Genomic DNA, 22613 nt, shown 5'->3' with positions numbered 1-22613 from the left:
ATTTTAAATAGTGCTGATAAGAGGGGACTTAATAAATTGGTTTGAATTTTCGAAAGCCACAATCACTTCCAATGGTGAATGTTCTGCAATTAGCAGTTGATCTAAAAGCTGGCTATGGTTAGCCCTAACAGTAGTAACCAACAAGGAGGGAATATGTATCGCCTGCCAGCTAAGCCTGAGGTGCTTTTCCTTAGGGATCAGGTTTCTGACTCCTTTACACTGGGATGGTCACTATACCCACTAGTAATGGTGCCCCCGTTAACGACAATCAACCATGCCCCTAGAAAGGAGTATGTAATCAATAATAGTTCCTTGTCCACCAATCTCTAAAAGTGAGGACTTGTGTTGACAGGCCACCCCTAATTTCAGCCAGGTTGCAAAGGTTAGACGCCAACAAGTGTCTCAAGCCTCTCTCATCGGTCCAGGGGCCAGACACATTCAGAGCGATTACTGCAAAAGGATCCCACTGGGTTTCATACTGGCCTAACTCAGCATTAAAGTCACCCCCAAGAACCACAAGAAACACGCTCAAAATACGATCAGCTCAATTGCTCAAAATTCCAATTACATCAAACAATGCCTTAATTTGGGAACCCAATTCAAACACCGGATTGTGAAAATTAATCAGAAAAAATAAAACCTGCTGGGGTGAACAATCCACAAGGCTTTAATCCCGGATGATTGCTTACAATTGGGATTACCTTAAATAACTTAGGGCCTGGTTTAGAGCTCGGCGGACGGGTTACTCTGTCATAACTGAGATGGATATGTGGTCCGCCGAAATATAAATCCTATAGGATACAATGATATTTATATTTCAGTGGATGGGATATCTACTACTGTTGTGATGTAGTAACCCATCCAACGAGTTCTAAATCAGGCCTTTAGACACTCTTATAGCCAATCCTTCCTGGGATCTCTCCCCAGCAGAGTGGATGGCAGGTACAGTAAAAGATTCATACCCATCCCAAATGATGTCTCATGTGTGCCAGGTTTCCTGCAACATCACAATATCATAATTTACAATATAGTTGGACCAATTCAGATCTGAACGCTTAGAACTCAGGCCAGCAGTGTTCCAACAGATCAGATTAGTTAAAGAGTCCAGGTAATTTGGCAGCTCAAAAGGCATTATAAGCAGGCATTTCCATATTGCCCCACTGCCCAGCCTTACCCCGAGACTCTGTAGATAAAACATGACTTTGGACAGTCAATCTAAGTCCTCTAGGCACGACAAAGGGCTAAATCTGTTAGAGGTAGGAATACTGGCTCGTTTGATATGTTTGGAAGACCTAAGTCGTGGGCCATCCTTGGTGGGCTGAGTGCCGGGAAATTGATGGTAAAATAACCGAGTGGCAGGATATTTACATGATTGTTCTTATGGTTCCAGTAGGCATGTTGGGAGCAGTTTGAAATTAAACGGCCAGCTAGGGTCTGGTTACTGCAGTTTATGACCATACAGTCCCCAGAGGAATGTTTACTTGATGGCCCAATCTAGACCAACTCAAAATGTATCAATTTCTCATGTTATTTCTTTAGTCTAACAAAAAGAATGCTTGATATCCTATCACCAGTATCTAATGGAAAACACATAGGAGACTGGAAAAAAAACATGAGTGAAATGCCATGGCCCTGAGAGACTGCCCATCCAAGCAATCATACACCATGAAAATAAAATGAAAGGTAATTAGCGAAAGCAGCTGGCCTAAAGCCAAGTCTCTCTCTGTATTTGACCTTCCAGACAGCTGATGTTGTCTGTCGCCAGACCTAAAAGAAAATAAGGTCCACCATGTGCATGTTTGCCTATATGAAATTGTGCAACAGGCATGCATTTGAAAATTCTCAAACAATTACATATGCATGGTGCGTAAAATGCACATTATGCAAGATGTTATGTTTTTAAGCTGGCAAAATTTAAGATTTTGCATAAATGCATGTGCATATTAAGAACTAGCAGCTTGATTATGGCAATAATATGTAATAGGAAATTCATTTTGAATTAAAACTTTAATTATTGGAAATATTTTAAATTAAATATATTTTTGTGAAGTTTTACATTGAAAATTAGTCACCTAAAGAAAAAGAATTATGTGCATTAATAATTAATAAAAGTGATGTATAGAATGAATTAAAATGAATACAATTATTTTTTGATAAATTGTATCATTACATTATTTTTAAAATTCAAAAAAGATTATTAAAATATTTTGTAATTAGATAATGATTATATATACTCTTTTTTTATATATTATTACATTCATTTAGATTTATTATTTAGAAGTATTTATATTTTTAACTATTTTAAATAATTTAATATTAATTTGTACAGTGTTCTTTTTTAAGTCCCTTCTTCCATTATTTTCTTTGCGAGTGTGTTGAAGTACCAGTAGTTGGATGTACTTACTACAAAAGTGTAAGTTACTACTAAAGTATGAGTTAGTAATAAAGTGGAATTTGTGAATACCGAAAAATAGTAAACTTACTCAAAAGTGGTTTGTAAATAAGGCTCGTGATTTTGTTTATTTATTTATTGCATCAAACATAGCAGGATCAGCATAGTTTCCACAGTATTCTTAATGTGCTGGTTATCCGATCCAAGTCCATATCCAAGTCCATCACTGGAGATCACGTTAAGTATTATTTGTTTAAGTGTTAACGTGTATGCCCATTCTTGACAGTTATCTCTTGAAGGGGTAGTTCAAAGAGGTAAAAAATGGTTTGGGGTTGTTTATTTTTTAATAGTGCTGTAACACTGAATCTCCAAAGACTTTCCGGCACTAAACGAGGGAAAAACGTGTTGCTCTTTTGTAGCTTTCAAATAGAAATTTGTTATGTTTGAATATTGGAGTCCTATGACACTTTTGATGTCCAGTAGAGTTTTGAGGAGCGCCATGTACAGATTGGAAAGCTTTGAGGAAAATATATCTCTATTAACTTTAAAAGTTGTTCTAACTTAGACGGACTTTGTCTTTTCAGTTTTGATAGGTTGTGTATGTTTTTACAGGAACAATGAAAAAACATTAAGGAGTTTGCCATTGAAGTCCATGCAGGTCTTCATAGAGATTAGTATAAGTTAATGGTTTGCTATATGGAAAGTTACAGGTGTTTTTTTTAGGGCTTGCCAGATTAGCTTGCCATTATTGGTAATGAAGAGTTGATTATCAATGGTCTGCCACGTGGTTTTGTCTAGGCTATTGTCTGCTAAAAATATTTCTTAAGCAGTGCGTTCTTTGCCACATAGATTTATAGTTATCTGAGAAGATAAGTCTTACATTTTTGCAATTCTCGGGTTCCAAATGAGGTCTTTAAAAAATGATGTTACTCAACTTACTGTAAAGGGTAAAAAATGCATCCGTGTGGAAACTATACATTGTATTGGTTGAGGTACATTTGTGTAATGCTAAGCTTGCTTTTATCAGAGAAGCAGGAAGATGGCATGTGAATTAATCTGTGGGTGCAAAAGTTGTGATTTCGTGCTACATGTGCATTTTATAAGTGTCCAGTTCAAAAGTAAGTTTATTGAGGCAAAGTAAAAGAATGATACAAAAAATATTATAACAACGAAAAACTACATATGATAAACAACCGAAAATTGAGAAACAAAGAAAATACATGTATAAGTCAGGTTAGCACAGCATACAAATGAGAATAACAGTGGTACACATGTAGTCGGTGAACAAATGATAATTACAGTGTATGTCGAGATTATGATATAAAATGAGATATGACATTACAATATGATATGAATATGAGGGAAGTCATGGAGGTTTCGACACTTCTTGTTGTAAGGGGTTCAAAGACGGAGAACGACGGGCACTAGCATCGATAAACAGTATAATAGGTAGCCATAAATCTGAATGTTTTGATGCCATATGTATCGGATATACAAAGGTTGTGTCCAGTCTATAACCGACAGCGTACCACCATGCTTGATAAGACAAATTAGTGCAGTCCTTCCAATTCCTAGTTATTTGCTGAAAGGCAACTGCTAGCAACAAATCTATTATCTTTACATTGGATTCACAGTTGGCCCAAAATAGGGGACAAACTTCCCAAGAAAACATGTGAAGCTGAGAGAGGGCAACTGGAGTAAAAAATAGAATGAATTTGAGACCATAACCTTTCCCAAAAACTGTGAATAGGTGCACATGTAAAAAGTAAGTGATATAGATCAGAATTATGTAGATAGTTATATATGACAGAGGCCCTAGAGTTATTGATTAGAAGAGTACGTAATTAACTGGAGGAACCATAGGATCAGTGGAGGAATGTGAATTTGTGGAATGGGTACGGGCATTCTGAATAGCTTGTGTTAGGAGAGAATATTTAGAGCGGAAAGACATAGGCATGTCAAAAGAACTGCTAGCGTGTAAGAAAGACATGATCTCATCTTGGACATATAATTGATGTACCCATATTAGACCTCGTTGCTGCCAGGATTTCCAATATAGAGGTTTATTTCATATTAAATATGCAAGTGTTATGCCATATGGTGGAATTGAGAAAAGAGTTCCAATCCATGGGGTTTGAGGAAGAGACAGATGGTATGATTTTAGAAGTATATTTAATTATAGGAGTGGATAAAGATTGCGGCTTACGCGTGAAGGATAAGTATTCCTGAAATGAGAAGAGGGAGATGAAAGACTGTTCAAGGCTAGCCCAAAGAGGACAATCCACAAGAGACTCAGATAGCCATCTCGAGGAATGGCGAAGCAAAAAAGATTTATGATAAGTAGGAAAGTCAGGGAAATTAACCCCACCCTTGGATGAATCAATTTTAATATGGACATACATGATTTTGTATTACTCCATAGAGGATAAGATAGAATTACATTTCTTAATTTTTTTGAAGGGAATAGAGAGTGGAATATTGGAAATTGTATATAGAATTATAGAGGATAGCATCATCTTTATAGTGTCTAGGCGACCCCACCACGATAGGTATAAAGGGTGCCACTTCGTGGTTAGAGAGGACAACCTCTGTGTATGCATTTTATAAGTGTAATATGTTCACTTGGTTTAAGCTTTGTTTCTGTTTTCTGACATTATAAAGGGACATGTAGGACTAGGGCATTTCTATGTGTATATCACAATTTTAGTGAGTTTTTTGGGGTGATTGGTGGATTTGTAAATCTGGGTTTTTTAATCTATTGCTTTTGCAATTATCATGTTTTTACAATATTTCCTCATTAAGAGTCAGGTATGTCTGTGGTCATCAATTGTTCAATTGCACCATATATTGCCCTCCTGATGATGGTTTATTTTATTTTGTATGTTTTTGCAATCTTTTTACTTTTTTTGGAGTGCTTATGATTTGAGTGAACGCTTCCTGACATTGGGAACTCGAAGCATCAGATTGTTTAATTTTTGTGGTTAACTAAACTAAGGAGTTTGGGCTGGACTGTTCCTATTGGAGCAACATCAAGGCTGTTTTGCTTATGGCTAAGTCCAATCTAAAGTGGCATAGTGACCAAAACAAGGATGGGGACCCACCAGACACTGTGCACTCCATTCTCCCTCTCATGATGAGCTGGAAGCAGTATAAGTAGAATGAGAACTAATAAGTGTCAAGGTGAATTATGTTAGGAAAATCACTAGAGGAAACACAGAGATGTTTGTAGCACTCATTAAAAATATAGCAGATGCTGCCTTGAACAGCAGTCATGCTAGACACCATGATGCTGTTCTTATATTAAAACCAGACAACAACAAAAACAGCAACTGCATTTTGGTGTGCATTGTAATTAAACATGAAACCGTTATCCATGATGATACTGTAGGACCCTCTTTTGGCATGTTTTTTACTCAAGTCATTATGCCCAAATACACTACTACTGCTAAATGCCGCTATTCATATTTCTTTACTAAACCCTAGAACAGTGACTCTGTTCCCAAGCCTTGAATTCCTACCGTACCATTTTGTATAGACGATCTGTCTCTGCATCCGCCACAAGCAGGGAGGTTTTGTCTCCACCCTTTTTTATCTTCTCCACCACATCCTCATGCTGCAAGTCCTCCACAGACTCTCCATTCACTGCCACCAAATGGTCACCGTCCTTCAAACTGGACTTTTCTGCTGGGCTGCCAGGGTCAATGTCTTTTATGAAGTTACCTGCAGATATAATAGCAGTATGAAAGTCAAAGAGGTAGGGTCAGTTGCTCGAAAATCTTGATTCGCTCTGTGATTGGTCGATATAGTTATTGTTACTGGATATGCAGGAAATTGTTCCCCTTTGAATAGCTTTTTTTTAATTAGAAATTATTTTGGACACATGCAATGGACAGCATGAACTTCGAATAGTGTTAGTCAGAGTTAGCTAAACTATCCATATACCTGGCTTTGTCTTAAAGGATGGCCAGAGCAATATGATTGTGTGATGTAATCGACGGTTGTCTTCAAACTCCTTCTCATTTTGCATTAGCCCACAACTCTTATAATTAATTAATTAATTAAGTCAGAGAGACCTGAATTACATGTATTTGATGAATGGAGCCAGTGTATGGTGGTAAACCCTTGGGAGATGCTGTCACGGCGGCAAAGGTTCAAGGAGAGTCAGGCAGCTGTATTTTGGGCATTACAGTCTACGAATGAGGTAATGTGGTAGCGCATTATTCAAGGGAAGTTGGTATTTATTACTGTCACATAAAAAAAGCATCTGGGGCCTTATTATGATGGTGGCCGTACAAGCATCCGACTGCCATCATTGCGGTATGTATACCGGCCTACATGTAGTCGGCGGTTCCACCTGCCAAAGTACGATTCGACTACCCTGCAGGCGGTTTGAAACATGCCATTTTCTATTGCGGCTTGTGCAGCGGCCCGGAAATGGGCCGCAGCACAAGTCAAAATAGAAAACTGTATGTTTTAAACATCCATGCAATGTGTGCCAGGCACCATAAGGTGCCTAGCACAGGGTCCATGGATGTTTGGGGGTCACCACATGTGCCCCCCAAACCCCATAGCGGAGGACAACTGGGGCCAGGGGCCATGCTAGGGGCTCCCAAAGTCCCTTTCTGTGTGCCGGTACATGGCGGTCGGACCGCCATGTACAGACTGAAGGATATGGGCATCATATTCTCTAAGGCAGTGCCTGACCAGGAACCTCCCCTATTGTAGGGATTACGGTCTGATCGGGCCTGTCGGACAAAGCAGCGGTCTGTTCCTACGACCGATGCCTCCGACTGTCAGACCGCTTCTATTGATGGTGGTGGGACCGCCACTGATGAGCTGTCAGTTGCAGTCTCACCGCCATCATAATGAGGCCCCTTGTTTAGAAGTACGATTAGGGGAAAACATGGGAAAGGTCACGGGATGCACAACCATTTGGAGTGTTGTTTTATTCAGAAGGAGGACCTTGGTCTTTTCACCATTGAATTCAACATTTTAGCCAGTTTGAGTCCATCTAGGAATGTATTATGGTTAGGACTTTATTAAAGTGAATGGCTATTCTGGTGTTCTATTATTCTGGTTTTACAAGCCATAAAACTCCTTACTGACATATAACATATGGGTGACCACCTCACTCCATGTCATCACAGACACTATTTCCAGTTCCTGGCTCTTGACCTACAAGTCAGTGCTATCAGATATGTAAGTCTAATTAACTCGCAGGAAAAAACCTTCAATGTAGCATCCCGGAAGCATAAGGTTGTTACATGAAAGCCCAGGAAAATACAGTGTCAATGAGGACATAACATACAAATCCAAATAAAAAATAAATGTATTTAATCTTGGTGCACCTATGCTACTTTTCTTCAACATTAGACAACTATCTTTGTACAACATTATCTTTCGAAACATCATTGATTTTCTTTGACATTTTATCATTCATATCCTTTGTACATATAAAAATATTTTTATCCTCAACTTCAATAAATCTGTATGGCACCTCCTTTCATAGAGGAGGGCCCGCACAAATGTAAAATCGAAGCTGCAATAATTCAAATGGAAAATAAAAATACATTTAAAGTAAAATAAATAAAAACTTAGAAAAAATGGGAAAGAAATGTATCAACCAAGATGGTCAGCTAAAACCAACAAATAGATACTTAAGGAAAAAAAAGACCAAAATGAAATGAGGAGCTTTTAAGAGATTATGGCAAAAGAAGAACTATAGGGAGTTTTACTGATTGAGTCACACTAGACTAAAAAGCTCACACAAAAAATATAATGGGATATAAAAGGAGAAATATAAAATGTGAGCAAAGTTAGATTGTAATGTTAAAAATATGAAACAGCACTTAAAGCCAACCCTATCCCACAACACAAATGTGCAGCTTTATTTAATATAGTCTGCCAAATGTCTTAGTGCATATTAATATCGATCAAAATGCTAGTTAACTTTACCTTTCTTCTTATGTTCCTCCCTTAGGTAGAACCCATAGCCATCTGTCCCCTTTTTCAGCTCCACTAATCTTGGCTTTAAAGGAAGAAGCTTCAGATCAGCCATCTCGCCTTTCATCTGGATCTTTGAATCGCTGTAGAACCTGTATGATTCTTTGTCGATGACCAGGAATACAACTTCGTCTCCAGACTGTTTTACCTAAAAAAATTGTAATTAAATGGTGGCATTATAGTGGAATGTTTTACAGCATACTTCTAGATCTTTTATTTGCTTCTGAACTGGGAAGGGCAGGCGTAAACAGTTAACTTTTGCGTGGAGATGAGACTAGCTTTTTTCATCTTTTTGATGTCTGATTGAACGGTGAGTGAATTGTGATGTACTTAGATACCTAAGCAGAGAGAGTTGAGGAGAAACAACAAAAAATAAAGTGGTACCTTGTTTTAAAATGTAGTGTGGCATAGCACACAGGACCCCAGGAATAAGCTTGAAGGACAGCCACGGCTGCTGCACGTAAGAGTAGTGGGGCAGTGGGGCCGGCCCCACCGCTCTTACCTGCAGCGGCCGCGGCTTTTGGCCAATAGTATTTTGGCCAAACAACCTTATAAAAGATATACATGCCAGTTAGCAATAGAGAGAAGATATCTTCAATGAAACTTCAATGGAACGTCTCACTGCAATTACTTGTTTTTCATGGTGGATAATGTCTAGGGTTGTCACTTTCTATTTGTGTCAGTTCTGAACAATAGTAAAGTAAGCTTTTTCCAGACCGTACAGCTTACAGACCTCTATAAGACATGTTTTCTTTTTCATCCTCATTATACCTATAATGCACTAAACCCAAGTGCATCTAACTGCTTTGTTCTGAACTGAACAAAGATTTGGACGACCTGAACACAGCACAGGTACGTAGGTGGCAGATGTTTCCTCTAACCTGACCAAAGATTTAGCTAGACTCAAGTGCAACACTGCATCACTGTGGGGTATGAGTGTTCTTTGAACCAAATAGATCACCCACATCCCTATCAACCTGCATACAATATTGACATTTGACAACACCAGTAATAACCACATTTTACAAATTATGAATCACCATCCTCAGGTTCTCAGATGTAGAGGATAGAAGAGGTCCTTTTATGTTGGAAAGCAATGTGGGTGTTTTACACCCAGGATGCTTTGTGGATGGTTCCTAGTATTATCTTAGCTTTTTCTTGAAGATTAAAGCTAGGTGACAAGAATTAGTTATTGATGCAAGTCTTCTGACTTTCTGGTGTTGGTCCAGTGGAAACATTCAGTGAATTCTAGAATGATAAATCTAAAGTCCATATTGCAGTATGTGAACCATGAAACTTAGCACATGAAGTACCAAATCATGAAGAAATGTTTAATCGGAATAACATGGTCGTCAAGAGCCTTACATTAATGCAAACCCTACCGACCAGGAATTCCCAAAGAGAGTTGAACTTTGAGGTGAACATGTGCAGGCTCCACAGCCCCTTATATACTATATATGTTGACCTTAAATGTTTCTGAATACAAGGTTTACCAGCCTTGAGTCATGAAGCGTTAAAAACAGACCACTGAATGAGAGGAAGGAAATGGATTTTATATTATTGGATTTTGCCAGTGAGACAGGAGACATTTGAATGCACAAAGTGTGTCCATACCTGACCATGTACTCAGATCACCTGCTAATATAGACAAGTCCTTGGGCAAGCTAGAAGGTGTTTGGGGATGGAGTTCCAATCCAGTAATTTGCTATTCCTGTCAAATGTGTATTCACTAATTAGGTTTTACCATGAATAAACTCTTGATAGATATTGTGTGCCCATAACAACAATGTTAAATCTCACAAGGCCATCAAACAATCTTAATAACTCTGAGACACACTGGATCATTAGTGAAGAAGGTGTCTCTAAGATGATATAATCAGTCACTTTAAAATTATTAAATGGTCATAAATGTGGCAAATTCCATTGTGAATGTTTATATCGAGTTTTGTCGAAGGTTCCCTCACACTACAAACATGAGTGCAAAGTTTGACTCTATTTTTATTGCATAGACTCTTGTTACCTTGGCTGCCACTTGATCATGTGTGGCATTTTCCATGTTCTCCCCATTCACTTCAATCAAACGATCATTGTCCTTGACACCTGCCTTCACAGCAACTCCTTCTGGGACCAGTGACGTTAGGAACAGACCGTTGTGACCTGGAAAAAGATATGTTAGTAGTTTACACAAACAACCATATTGCAAATACGACGCTCTATGTTATATCAAGATTTGGGGAGTGTGCAGTCTTCAGAAGTGCCTTCCTGGCGCCCAAGCCACACCCAGTTTGTAGAACACACGTTTGGAACTCCTCATCTAACAGCCTTAAAGACATCAAACGAGAAGAATTTTTAATCTGCGACAGAAAGTATAGTGATATGCCAAGGTTCTCGTCAGAAATGTATGCAGATACATACCACCAAACTCACGCAGTGATAACAAGCCCGACTTCAGTATAAGATAAATATATAAATACATACATCATACATACATACATATATAGATATATACATACATATATATGTGTATGTATATATAGATATATATATTCACTTAAAAAACCATAGGTTTCACACATGTTATAGTTAGCTGGACATTTCATTCGTAAAAAACCATTGAAATTCCCCCGTTATAGTTAGATCAGATAACTATAACTCGCGCGCCCGCAATCCACTGCTGATGACGTTACATATTACATCACTCATGACATGGTCAGTGGCATCACTCATGACATCACTGATGACATCATCCTTGTGATAGAGTGGCGGTCGCGCGAGTTATAGTTATCTGAACTAACTATAACGGGGGAATTTCAATGGTTTTTTACGAGTGAAATGTCCAGCTAACTATAACATGTGTGAAACCTATGGTTTTTTAAGTGAATTTACAAGGTTTTTTAAATGCTAATTCCTAACTATAACGTGTGTGAAACCTATGGTTTTTTTAAGTGAATTTGTAAGGTTTTTTAAATGCTAAGTTATGTATGTTTTATATATTTATTTTACAATAAGCTGCCTATGTATATAGTTATAGATTGACTGTATCCTGTAATATGGAATGGCTCGTTTAAAATGTTTTTTTTTTTTTAAGGTTTTTCACAGTGCGCGCACCCCGCGATTTAAAAAAAAAAAATGTTTTTTTCACCCTTCGGGGTCTTTCAGGGACCCCCTGACAAAGGCTAGGGGGTCAGGAACTCTCTACCCTGCCCCCTTTTCACGTTCTCCACCTTTCTTTTTCACTGTCACACACAAAACACACAAAACGGCGGCCGACACTTCCTGATTTCGACCGATTCGAATGTTGACTGACATGTAACCACCAATCAGAATTACGCTTGCGCACGTTATGGTGCGTGCACGGTGCGTGCTTATAGATATTTATGTGCTTTTAAATGCAATTTTCTCAGAAACTACTGAACAGATTGACACCATATATGCAAAAGGCACATGCCTGACCTGAGGACTACCTCTTTGCCAAATTTCAAGTAATTCTGTTCAGCCGTTCGGGCTGAACCTTCGACTAAAGGTCCTATGGGAAAATGCGTGGGGAAAATGCGTTTTGGGACCCCCCTTTTTTCTCAGCCCCCGCTTGACGAATCACCCCGAGACTTTCAGGGTAGGAGCTGAGCGGAGCGCCCCATTAGTTTTGAAAATTTCGCGATGATTCGTCAACCGGCGCCAAAGTTATTCAAAATAGAATTTTCAGATTTCCTATGGGAACACGGTCCTAACTATAACTATCTACTGGCGACCGCCAGTAGATAATATATATATATGACAGTCTATATATATATATATATATATATATATATATATATATATATATATATATATATATATTCCAATAAGCCTTTTCGTGTTCAAAATGCAATCTCGAGCCCAGCTCCATAAGCGTGATTTCTTTATTTAGAAAATGACAGACAAACAAACGCCTGACGCGTATATATACTGTCATAAAATAAGAATGTGCCTGCTCATTAGAACTTTATGGTAAAACTGCAGTTGATCAATAGGGAATTAACTAATAGGTTGCTGATGATGTTGAAAGTACATTTCAATCTGCATGTCAGAATGTTTTACCGAATGGATGAGCTCATTGAAAATGTGCCCTCATTTTAGCTTTCTATAAAGCACTAACCATAATTTCTATGACAAAATAAATCACTATATATATATATATATATATATATATATATATATATATATATATATATATATATATATTCAGCTCTAATGTGAAACAAGTCCACTATCCTATTTTAGATCAAGACAGATACATTGAAAAACATCTAACGTGTGTATCTGACTATTGTGTTTATGTCTTAACTTGCCCATGTGCCAAGAGATACGTGGGCAGTACCATGTTTGCTGCCAAGAAACGTATCTTGGAACACATGAGGGCGATTCAAAACAAGGATAAACTTTCCCCCATAGCACGGCATTATGAGGAATTTCACAAAAGCAATCGCAATCTGTTGAAATTCTTTGTGATAAACCGTATACCTGTAACTATGAGGGGAGGTGACAGAATTCGCAAGCTGAGGCGATTAGAATCCTATTACATTCTAGAACTAAACACCAAGATCCCAGACGGTCTGAACTCCGAGGAGGAGTTGTCTTGGTTTCTAGGAGATTAGTTTATTGCTCTTTTTCTGGACTAGGCTATCTATGATCTGTCTTGTATTGCAATTTTGAAATCAATTTTATGTAAATTTGTATTTGACTCTGAGTTCTTCTGCTGAATTTCATGTTTTTAACAGTTAATAGTCATACGCAGTATGTCTATATTTTAGTGAATGATGATTGTACTCAGTGTCATTGAATCATGTTTTGTTCATTCTTTCAGATGGTGTTGACAGGTGAAGGGTAGCCGAATTGAAGATATAGACTAACGTCAGATTTAGTAAAGCTATCCCAATTTGAGTTTATTCAATGTTAAGCTAATGTATGTGGGATGACCAGGGAGGGTCTATTAGTAATATACAGTGTCTATGTACATACTATTATGACTACAGTTGTACTATTGTATAGTCTAGCATGTAGTATGACACATGACATATAGCGTCTCCACATGATATACAATGATTATATTATATACCATATATAAGCATCTGGATTGTAGAGTTCAACATGGACACGATTACCCACTGGGGTTTAATTCCATACTCGGCATCCTGTTTTTGAAAATAGAACTTATTTTCATTTATTTTCTTATTTTGAATTTTCTCAATTTTTGCCCACTGGGGCTGAATTGTTAATGCACATTGGGATAATGCTATTCAGATATAACTTGAATGCTCAGCGCACTAGGGGTTAACTGTACCTGGAAATTTATCTTGCCTTCCTACCTACGAGCGGCCCGTTTTGTCAATAAAGTTGTACTATAATACACAAAAAATAACGAGGACACCCATACGATTGTAGTAGTCTTTACGGACAACGAGAGATGCGGGTGGTGAGTTTGTAACAAAGCGCTAACAGAGTTCAATGTGCGCATTGGTAATTTTATCCTCTGTCTATACCACACTGTATTTATTTTGTATACATTTTGATATTATACTCGACAAGTATTTAATTAATTGTTTTTCGGTTTTCGTGTTATTGGATTAATTGCCTTATTATGAGATTGTGTATAAGCTAACACTATACGTATGATGATTGTGCACTCACATGTAAAGGGTATACTATTTACCATTGCAATATGGCCGATGTATTAAGAATGACACCATGACTCTTTGTATTCGACTGTGCACTCCCCCTTTTTTCTGTTTCTATTATGTTTACGTCATGCATGCGACAAAAATGTTTAAAATCTAAAGTTTGGATGGCGGATTTTACCCGTGATCAAGGCGGTTCACGCCGAAACGCGTTGGGTATTTTTGGCTGGTTTTTTTTGCTGAATAAACCACTTTAAAGCCTTAATATCGGATTTGTGCTTTTTGGAAGGAGTGCATGGAGTGCTATGACGCACTGTGGAACGATATATATATTTTTTAAAAGCAGAAACGCGCCTGCCGAGCGTTTCTTTGGACTCTGCACACTGAGCTTTAAAATCAATAAAACCTGTTTCAAATTTTTCCCCGGAGCGGTCTCGCACTCTGTTCCTACCTGAAGAGAGCCTGGTTGTTGATATATATATATATATATCCCAGTGGCGGCCAACACTGGTTAGTTTCCATAGAAAATGCATGTTTAGTGTTGCTAATAACTTTGACCCAGTGCTGTTATTTCATTGTGGTTTTATGTAACTGTAATACAGTGTGCTTTGTGTTAGGTTGTGTTGTGCCTGTGCTATGTGTGGTTGGGTTCTGTGCTATTATTGTGTTGGGGTTCTTTCCTAAGAAGGAACATCTCAGAGATTTGGTTCACATACCTGCCAGCTTGAAGAACAATCTCACAGTGTGAAGAGGGGGTGGGGATTTGAAGGGGGCAGGGCCTCGTCCTGAAAAGTACCTAGGAGGCACTTATGGAACCCACCCTGCCCCAGGCCCCCTCCTTCCAAAAACAAAAAAAAAACTTGATGAGGCTGGTGCCGATGTCCTGGGTTTTTTTCACAACCCTTAATGGACGTCGGCAGTTCAAAGGCTCTCACAAACTAGCTGGAAAACCACTATTTACAGTGGTTTTCAACTTGTTTTCCATGCCACAGTGTGATATCGGCTCCTCACCGGGAGACCGCGTAACTGGAGCTGATATCGTGTGTCACACTGTAGCACCGTGTGAGTTGGCGGGTATGGGTTCAGCAATGCTGAGATGCTAGGATTATAGTTACAGATACAGAGATTCAGAGTCTGACGCTTCAAATGGTGAAGGACTGAGGGATCTGTTGTAATAACCCAAATTCTTTCACCATTAGTGGTGGGTGGGTCTGTGCTCGATTCTTGGGCTCAGGGGGTGATCGAAAGCTCCCTGAAAGCAAACCCACTTCTGGCAACCCCTCTCGTCAACATTCAACTTTTCAGCCCACCTCTTTCAGTTGTAAATTATGTACTTGTACTTGTTCGCAAAAAGGCTGAGATTATTAATAACACTGAAAAAGACACTCTCTGATGATAAGTTCAAGAGAGACGAGGCACTGTATCAGGCTCTTGCTTGTATTCAGTTTTGGAGAGTTTATCGCCTTTTTGGCTTCGATAATATTTCTCAGGTAGGGCCATCTAAATAGTTGGTTGCCAGGTCTTTTTCAGTCTATTCATTTTTTGAAAGTTCTTCTGGGAATACTGGATATATTTAAAGTTATGTATATTTCTAAAATTTCGTTTATCTCAGTTAATATTTTTATCTAAGTACTCAATATTTCAATTTAACTAACATATGTAGAGCCACTTCATTAGTATTGATTGTTATTATTCCGATTTCTGAATGTAATTTTCATTTTCACTCTTCCAGTATAGCATTATAGCCCTTTATAAGTCAGTTGTTGAAGGGTCCACACGTCTATTTTTACTTTTTGTTCCGGTGAGCAAGAAGCATTGTTTTGTGGGAATCATCAAACTATGTGACAAGAGTATTATTAAGAAATATTTGCTCAGGTATTGAAGCACCATATTTCCAGGTGCTCTTGGGTTATCTAATATTTAATTGATCTGTTTATTTCCATTTATTTTTGAATAATTTCTCACCTTGTGTTGTTTTCAAAGAAAAGCCGTAGCCCTTTTTGCCTTTTACCAGGTAACAAATGCGCGGTTTCTGTGCAGAGGTTGTAACCTGGTTAGCTGTAACCGCTGTTTCTGGTGTTGTAACCTGGTTTGCTGTAGACACTGTTTCTGGTGCTCGAGCGGGCTGATTCTGACTCAAGTTCTCCAGGTTCTCTCCATTTTTCTTGGCATTTTCATAAGAGACTGCGTCCAGAACCAAGAGGTTCACTGTGTTCCCGCTGGCTTTAATGAGCTCCACCACCTGTGAAAAGAAGGGAAGCTGCTGACATGGAAGCAGAAGTGACGTCACCATGGGTAGGTCAGGCAAACAGCTTGGAGTAAAATGATGGCTGTAGGAATCAGTCACTGAACAGGGGAATTAATTATCCCGCTTGTAGTTAATCGGTGACCCTAGCCCTCCCCACTCTATCAAGTGCTACTTTTGTGACCTTACACCATATGTCTATGTGATGTTTGTGAACATGTGATTTTTGTTGTTGGTTTGCAAGACTAACATGCGGATGCCAAACTTAGCATAGCACAGAAAGCACCCAAAAAACATTTCACAGGTGTTTGTCTTCAGCTGCCCACAACATTATGGTAGATGTAGTCCTTGGTTCTTTTATTTCATTAGCAATCTTTCAGGCACTGAACAACATCAATAAACAAGCACTGCCTGTGTTTTTGTCTGCCAGCCTTGTAGCTTTCCTAAAGCTTGTTTTGTCATATTTTTTTGCGAAACTTTATTGTTGGGGGAAACTGCTGGGCCCTCCTCAATTTAAAGAAACAACACTGGCTAAAAGTAAAAATATTTTTCGTCTCGTAAAGGACACATTTCCATAGTATTTCCTGGTACTAAAGGGTACTACGTTGTGTACACATGTGCACCTCGTGACTGAGCAAACTGCCTCCACTCACTGTGAAGTTAGTGAGGGCTGAAGTGGGTGGACCCATCGCCCTACGCTGTATCTGTGTTGTAGTGGGAGGAAGACAAATGTGAATGACACAAAAAGAAACCAATGGATGAAAAGGTCTGACTGCCCCCCTCAGCAAGTAGGCCTATTATACATGTGCATTTCGTAAAATCAAAAAGTCTGAACTAACACCAGAGCAAAGCAACTGCAATATCATCTTCTGTTAGATTTCAAGCCAATAGAGTTGCAAGAGTTGACCAAGCACTGAGCTGTGGGACCAGAATTATTTATTTACTCCCTTACCAATCTGCTATTAAAGATGATTATAAATATTAATAATTTTAGGTCAGGCTATAGACCGCATTATCTGTCTGCCATATATCTTGCAAACAATGCAAACCAATAAACATAGAAGGGCTTTTGATGAGCCACTTTGAGCCATTGCTTTATTTGACTAATCCTACTTTTAGTGTACGAATTACCCCTTTCCCTGGTCTCTAGCATTTTGATTGGCAACAGGCTGTACCATTTGCAATGATTCAATTGGGTATATTTTTTGTCTTTTTCTGCATCATTTCACTGCCCTATCTGTACTATCCTATGCATCTTATTTTGGCCCATATCTTTATTTTTATATATTACAATTAACTTTGACCTGATGTGTATTCAATTAGGTTCTGAAAAGGAGCATATAATTGAACGTAATACCTTCATTAATGATTCACATGCATGTAATTAAACATCTTTTTTTCTTTCCAAATTATACAAAATGTTATGGGAACCACAAAATACATGCAGAAATGGAGTGCAAGGAGTCTTGAGATTTCTTATTTTCAATTATTCTTTATCTGCAGTCAAATGCATCAGCCCAGCCAACGCGTTTCGTCCAACATGGACATCATCAGGGTTGGAATTGTCTTTCTGGAGATCACTAAGATGACACCCATCAAATGCATTCTTGATTGTTAGTTGTTAGTTGGGTCTGGGGGCCCTAAACTGGATCTGCTCTGTCTGTGCTGTTTTGTTTGATCATTCTCATTTCTCTTTAAACTTTTTAATTTGTTTATTTTTTGAAGCAGAAACTTCAATATATATAGTGACTGGTTTACCAAAAAAAAGTAGTGAAACCGCACTCATAGAAGTACTCTTTGGAAATCACACACATTGGCAGTATTAGGCTTGAAAAGCCAAGCCACTCTCAGGTATCCATCCATATGACTGATCATCATACACCCAAATGGTGTTGGGATGAATGCTTGTACATGACCTAACCAGTGTCAGTCGCTTGGAGTAGCATCCCGACTCACTGTTTGTCACCCACTGTGCCACTCTCTGCCCCCCCCTCCCCTGAATCGTACTGACTAAGCCACTCCCCTCTAAAAATGCACTGTGTGTGTTGAATCCTAAATGACACCTTTTATAATTTTTTCACAACTATTGCTCTGCCCTCTGCCCTGATCATTAGTGAACCTGAACTTTTATGTTGTTGTCATCACTGCGGCCATGCACCCAAAACACATAATTCTGGCCACAGCCCTGCATGTCTTCTCTCGACCAAAGCAGTGTTCATCACAAGCTTCAGCTTCTTTGTGCAAACTATTTTGTAATGAACAAGCACTTTACCAATCTGTAGTTTTTGGAGGAAGGATGAGGGCTCAGGGCACGGACATTGACAATAGCTTCGCCATTTTCAAATTCATTCAGAAAGCATTTAGTGAGCCCCCTGTCCTGTGCGGATTAACTTTTATTTGTATTTCGGAGGCTGGGGGGTATTAAAAGCAGAAGGCAATACAAAAGAGAAAATGTCTTTTTGGGTCCTCTTGCAGGTTGATGTGCGTGTGGCATGGTGTTCCTTATAATATGATGTCAATGCCCCAATTCCAGACAAAGGTCAGCTATAGTTGGCTGATCCAAGCACATCCTCATCCAACCCTAGGTACTAAAACTTATACTTTGCACCCAACTCTGTGAAGCTTTCATGGTCACCTCTCACCAGAAGACTTCCATGCAACGACAAGGGGATGTGTGTGAATGCTCCTAAGTACATCTCCAGGACAGTTCAGAGCTACTTTCCATTGGCACCTCATAACTGGGACACAAAGCTTAGATATGTAAAACTCCAATGCATTTGCCTTTTTTGGTTCAAATAATGGCAAAGAGCCAGCGGGTGTTTGTGCAGGTAAGCACGGTGGAGCAGTGGGGCAGGGAGGGGGGTAAAGGGGGAGTCGACAAATGACGGAATGGAGAAAATTAAATAAATAATTCCTATTCCATCTTCTGCCGACATCCCCTTCGCCCTTCCCCACCGCGCTTACCTGCACGGACCGCTGCTGCAAAGCGCAGTTGAGAGAGCACCCTTTAAGGTGTGGCACAGACAGCGTTGGCTGTCACCAGCTCTCATGTTTACTAGGTCAGCCCCATTGAGGCCTTGGTGTGCTTGGTTCCTCTATTCTCATAAAGGAGGTGCCAATAATGGTTTATCTCAGTGCAGCGGAGCATTTCCCCTGCACCAGTGTGATGCGTTTTGATAGGCAGTGAACAGTAATATTTGGAATGACACAATAGGGTCTTTTTTAGGGGTTTGATTATTTACTGTGATTACCACCGTAGGTAACAAGAATATATGTAAGTTACCTTTAATGGTGTTCTTTTGTCAGCTTAATGTAAGGGTGAATGTTAGCTTCATAGAGCAGGCCTGGTATAACTGTATGCACTTATTTATTACATTTGTGATAAATGTCTTTCATTATATTAGAAGATATGATATTTTCGAATTTTTACCCGAAGTAGAGACATAGGCCTAGTTTTAGTAATGCTTTGCGCTGGATTTGCTTTCATTTAGTAATGAAAATCCAACACGAAGTGTGAGATGCTATGATTTACTATCCAACGTGAATCGGGGTTTGCGTTGGATAGTTTCTCATAGTAATGTTGTGTGCTGCTTTGTATTACATTGCATTATTTTGCATCGAGGGGGAGTTCCAGGGGTGATGTAGGAGAATTCTCGTGCAGCCACCCATGGATTTAGACACAAATCCCTATCTACAAACAATCATAGACCGGGATTTGCTCCAAAGTCCTATGTTTCCTTGAGGGAGGCAGAGTGAGGAGAAATGTTTTCATTTCTCCTTGTTTTTCCAATTTTGCATGCATGTTGTGTTGTACAGCACACATGCAAAGCAAGGATAGTTTTTTTTACTGGATCCTTCCTGGATAAAATCTATTTCTTACAGAGCAAACAGACCCTTGCACTGTGGCATAAGAGTGTGTGCATCGGCCTAGAGCAGCTTGAAGTATGCCAGGACAGGGAGAGAGGAAAACAGCGCCACGTCTTAGTAGAGATGATGCTTGTTCTGCTCTCTCCTCTTCATACAGTGCAGCACAACGCAGCAACTTTATGTGCACAGGGTCTAGATGTTCACACAAGTCACAAAACGAATGTAAAGTTGCAGTGCTGCGTTGCATGAATGGGAGAGAGCAGAACAGAGCCAGGAAGAAGTGATAGTTTTGTCCAAATAGTGTAAAGATCCCAATGTAATAAAAAGTGGAATGTGTTCTACATACAGCAGAGAATAAAGGGCTATAATATGTGAATTGAATTCAAAGAGTGATTCATTTTACCTTGTAAAAAGGTTTGTTTAAAGTCACATTGACTCATCCGTCCCTCACAGAATCTGCTGTCCAAGTCCCTGAGATTTAAAGAGGACGCTCGAATGGTAGAACACTCCTTAATATGCAGATTTCTTTTTAATATTAAATGTCTTGAATTCCTAAGTACCTTCTAGTGAGATATGTGCATTATAAATGTATATGGCAATACCGGTCATGAGGGCGGTTTCTTAATTGAAGGAAATGATGACGTTTTAAAACAGAAGTGGAATATGTTGACTTAATCAAGGCACTCATTTTATTTGAAAAATATATGCTACAATAAAATAGATGTAAGTTTATGCTCTGCTGAACACAGCCTTGTTCATGTTTCAGGTTGTCTATTTTACATTGAGAGTTAAATAGAAAGGTATATTAAAATAATATTCCTGTGCTTTCCATGCAAGGCAAAATTGTTAATTGTTGAACAATCCAATTTGAGTAGAATCTGCTAATTTAGGCATTTTGTATGGCACTGGGATCTCTTCTGAACCACGGAGTAACATTATAATGCCTCTGAATACCTCACATAATCTGCCTTTAGTGGCAGAATGTGTTGCGTACATTTGCCTTTAAACACTTAAGTTAATCTACCCCTCCACATACCTGAATCCTCCACTGCCGCATAATTCCAGAGACCCTTCTTCTAGGTCGAACCATTAAGGTCACCTCTGTGACACTACTGCCTGGGTTTGACTTCTTAATATTGTGTGCCTGACGCACCTTCTGTTACATTTCTATTGCAGGTGTGTTTCTTTTATAGGGTATTGCTTTCATTCACTGTTTGGTGATACTTTGTTTCACTTCTGTCAGCTACTGTGTGGAGGCCTTCGTTCTTTGCCACCTACGGACTCTATCTTTATATCACTTTGCAGCAGGAGCAGCCCGTGCAGGGAAGAGCGGTAGGGCAGGGGGACTCAACAGAGGACGGTGAGGGGAAAGTTAAATAAATAATTATTTCTCCCTTGTCGTCCACTGTCGAGCCCCCCTACACCTGCACAGGGTCAGACTGATTTGCATATGGCCATGTCTGAACTGGGGTGGCAGAGTGGGCAAAAGAACGGTGATGGATTAAACCCAGATCAGTTGACTGGGGGTGAGTGCTTGCAATGTTCAACACTCCGTCCATCATTTCCTTTGGTTTTTGCTAGGTTTAATTTAAACCTCATTTTACTCTTGCTGGGATCTCCGGCACATACCTACTCGCACAAAAATCCTTCGCTATGCCCTTGCGACGGCGTATCTGCCCAGTCAGTCCAGCACATATCATTCTTCTGCTTATTCTACTCCCAACAAAGGAAACGAATAGTTGCGCCTTATTGGTGTAGTGCTGACTTTACTCAATAAAGGTTAGCACTGTTACACTTCTTATGCACCGGAAACGATGCGAAATAAAGTTTTTGAGACTTTGAGTCTACTGATCTAGTATTTAGGCACAGACCACACTGAGGATGAGCCCCGCTTTATACCACAGCTGGAAGCACGCTACAAGCGATGAACGGAAGATCATTTTTCCAACAATGAGACTAGTTACCTGTGGATGTTCAGTCTGGTCCACAAAGACTCCGTTGACCCTCAAAACTCTGTCTCCGTCTTTCAGGCCCGCCTTTGCAGCCGGACCCGTGGATTCAATGCCCCGGACCAAGTGACCAATTGTGTCCCGCTCAATGCGCAGAAAAAAGCCAAAGGTCTTCCCCTCCTGCTTGGTGACGATGCATTCTCTTGGCTGGAGAGGGGAAGCCATGTTTGCTGGGAAAAGGGAAACGTTGACATATCATCACAACTTGCATAGGCGCGCATAAGCAGACACATTTAGTAAGTCGATCACATGTAGCTAATGCAACCAGTTCTCTGATTTTAGTGAAGATTAACACACAAATGCATATATATTTATCTGCCTGTATTTATTTTTAAAAACGGAATAATGCAGGAAGTATATGGTATTCTGAGTGACCGTAAATGCTGTCAGGAATGGCTGTCAAGCAATTACCCTTGCAGACTGACAGCATGGGGGGTGTTAAA

The 22613-nt window shown here is 39.3% G+C and overlaps 1 protein-coding gene across 3 annotated transcripts in view; it reads right to left on the bottom strand.

Annotated features, from left to right (window-relative positions):
- The window catches only part of PDZK1 (PDZ domain containing 1), a 121143-nt gene that overhangs the window by 43184 nt on the left and 55346 nt on the right, over positions 1-22613 (bottom strand). For all 3 annotated transcript variants that reach the window (XM_085621176.1, XM_085621178.1, XM_085621177.1), the window contains exons 2-6: positions 22126-22340; positions 16015-16291; positions 10416-10552; positions 8348-8543; positions 5916-6112 (exon numbers count right to left, since the gene is read on the bottom strand). In XM_085621176.1, the coding sequence (XP_085477302.1) occupies positions 5916-6112; positions 8348-8543; positions 10416-10552; positions 16015-16291; positions 22126-22335 (1017 nt within the window). In that variant the 5' untranslated portion in view covers positions 22336-22340. The remainder of the gene's footprint in view (positions 1-5915; positions 6113-8347; positions 8544-10415; positions 10553-16014; positions 16292-22125; positions 22341-22613) is intronic.

The sequence above is a fragment of the Triturus cristatus genome, chromosome 8, assembly GCF_964204655.1.
Source record: "Triturus cristatus chromosome 8, aTriCri1.1, whole genome shotgun sequence".
Lineage (NCBI taxonomy): Eukaryota > Metazoa > Chordata > Amphibia > Caudata > Salamandridae > Triturus > Triturus cristatus.
This window is presented reverse-complemented; position numbering and strand designations above follow the sequence as displayed.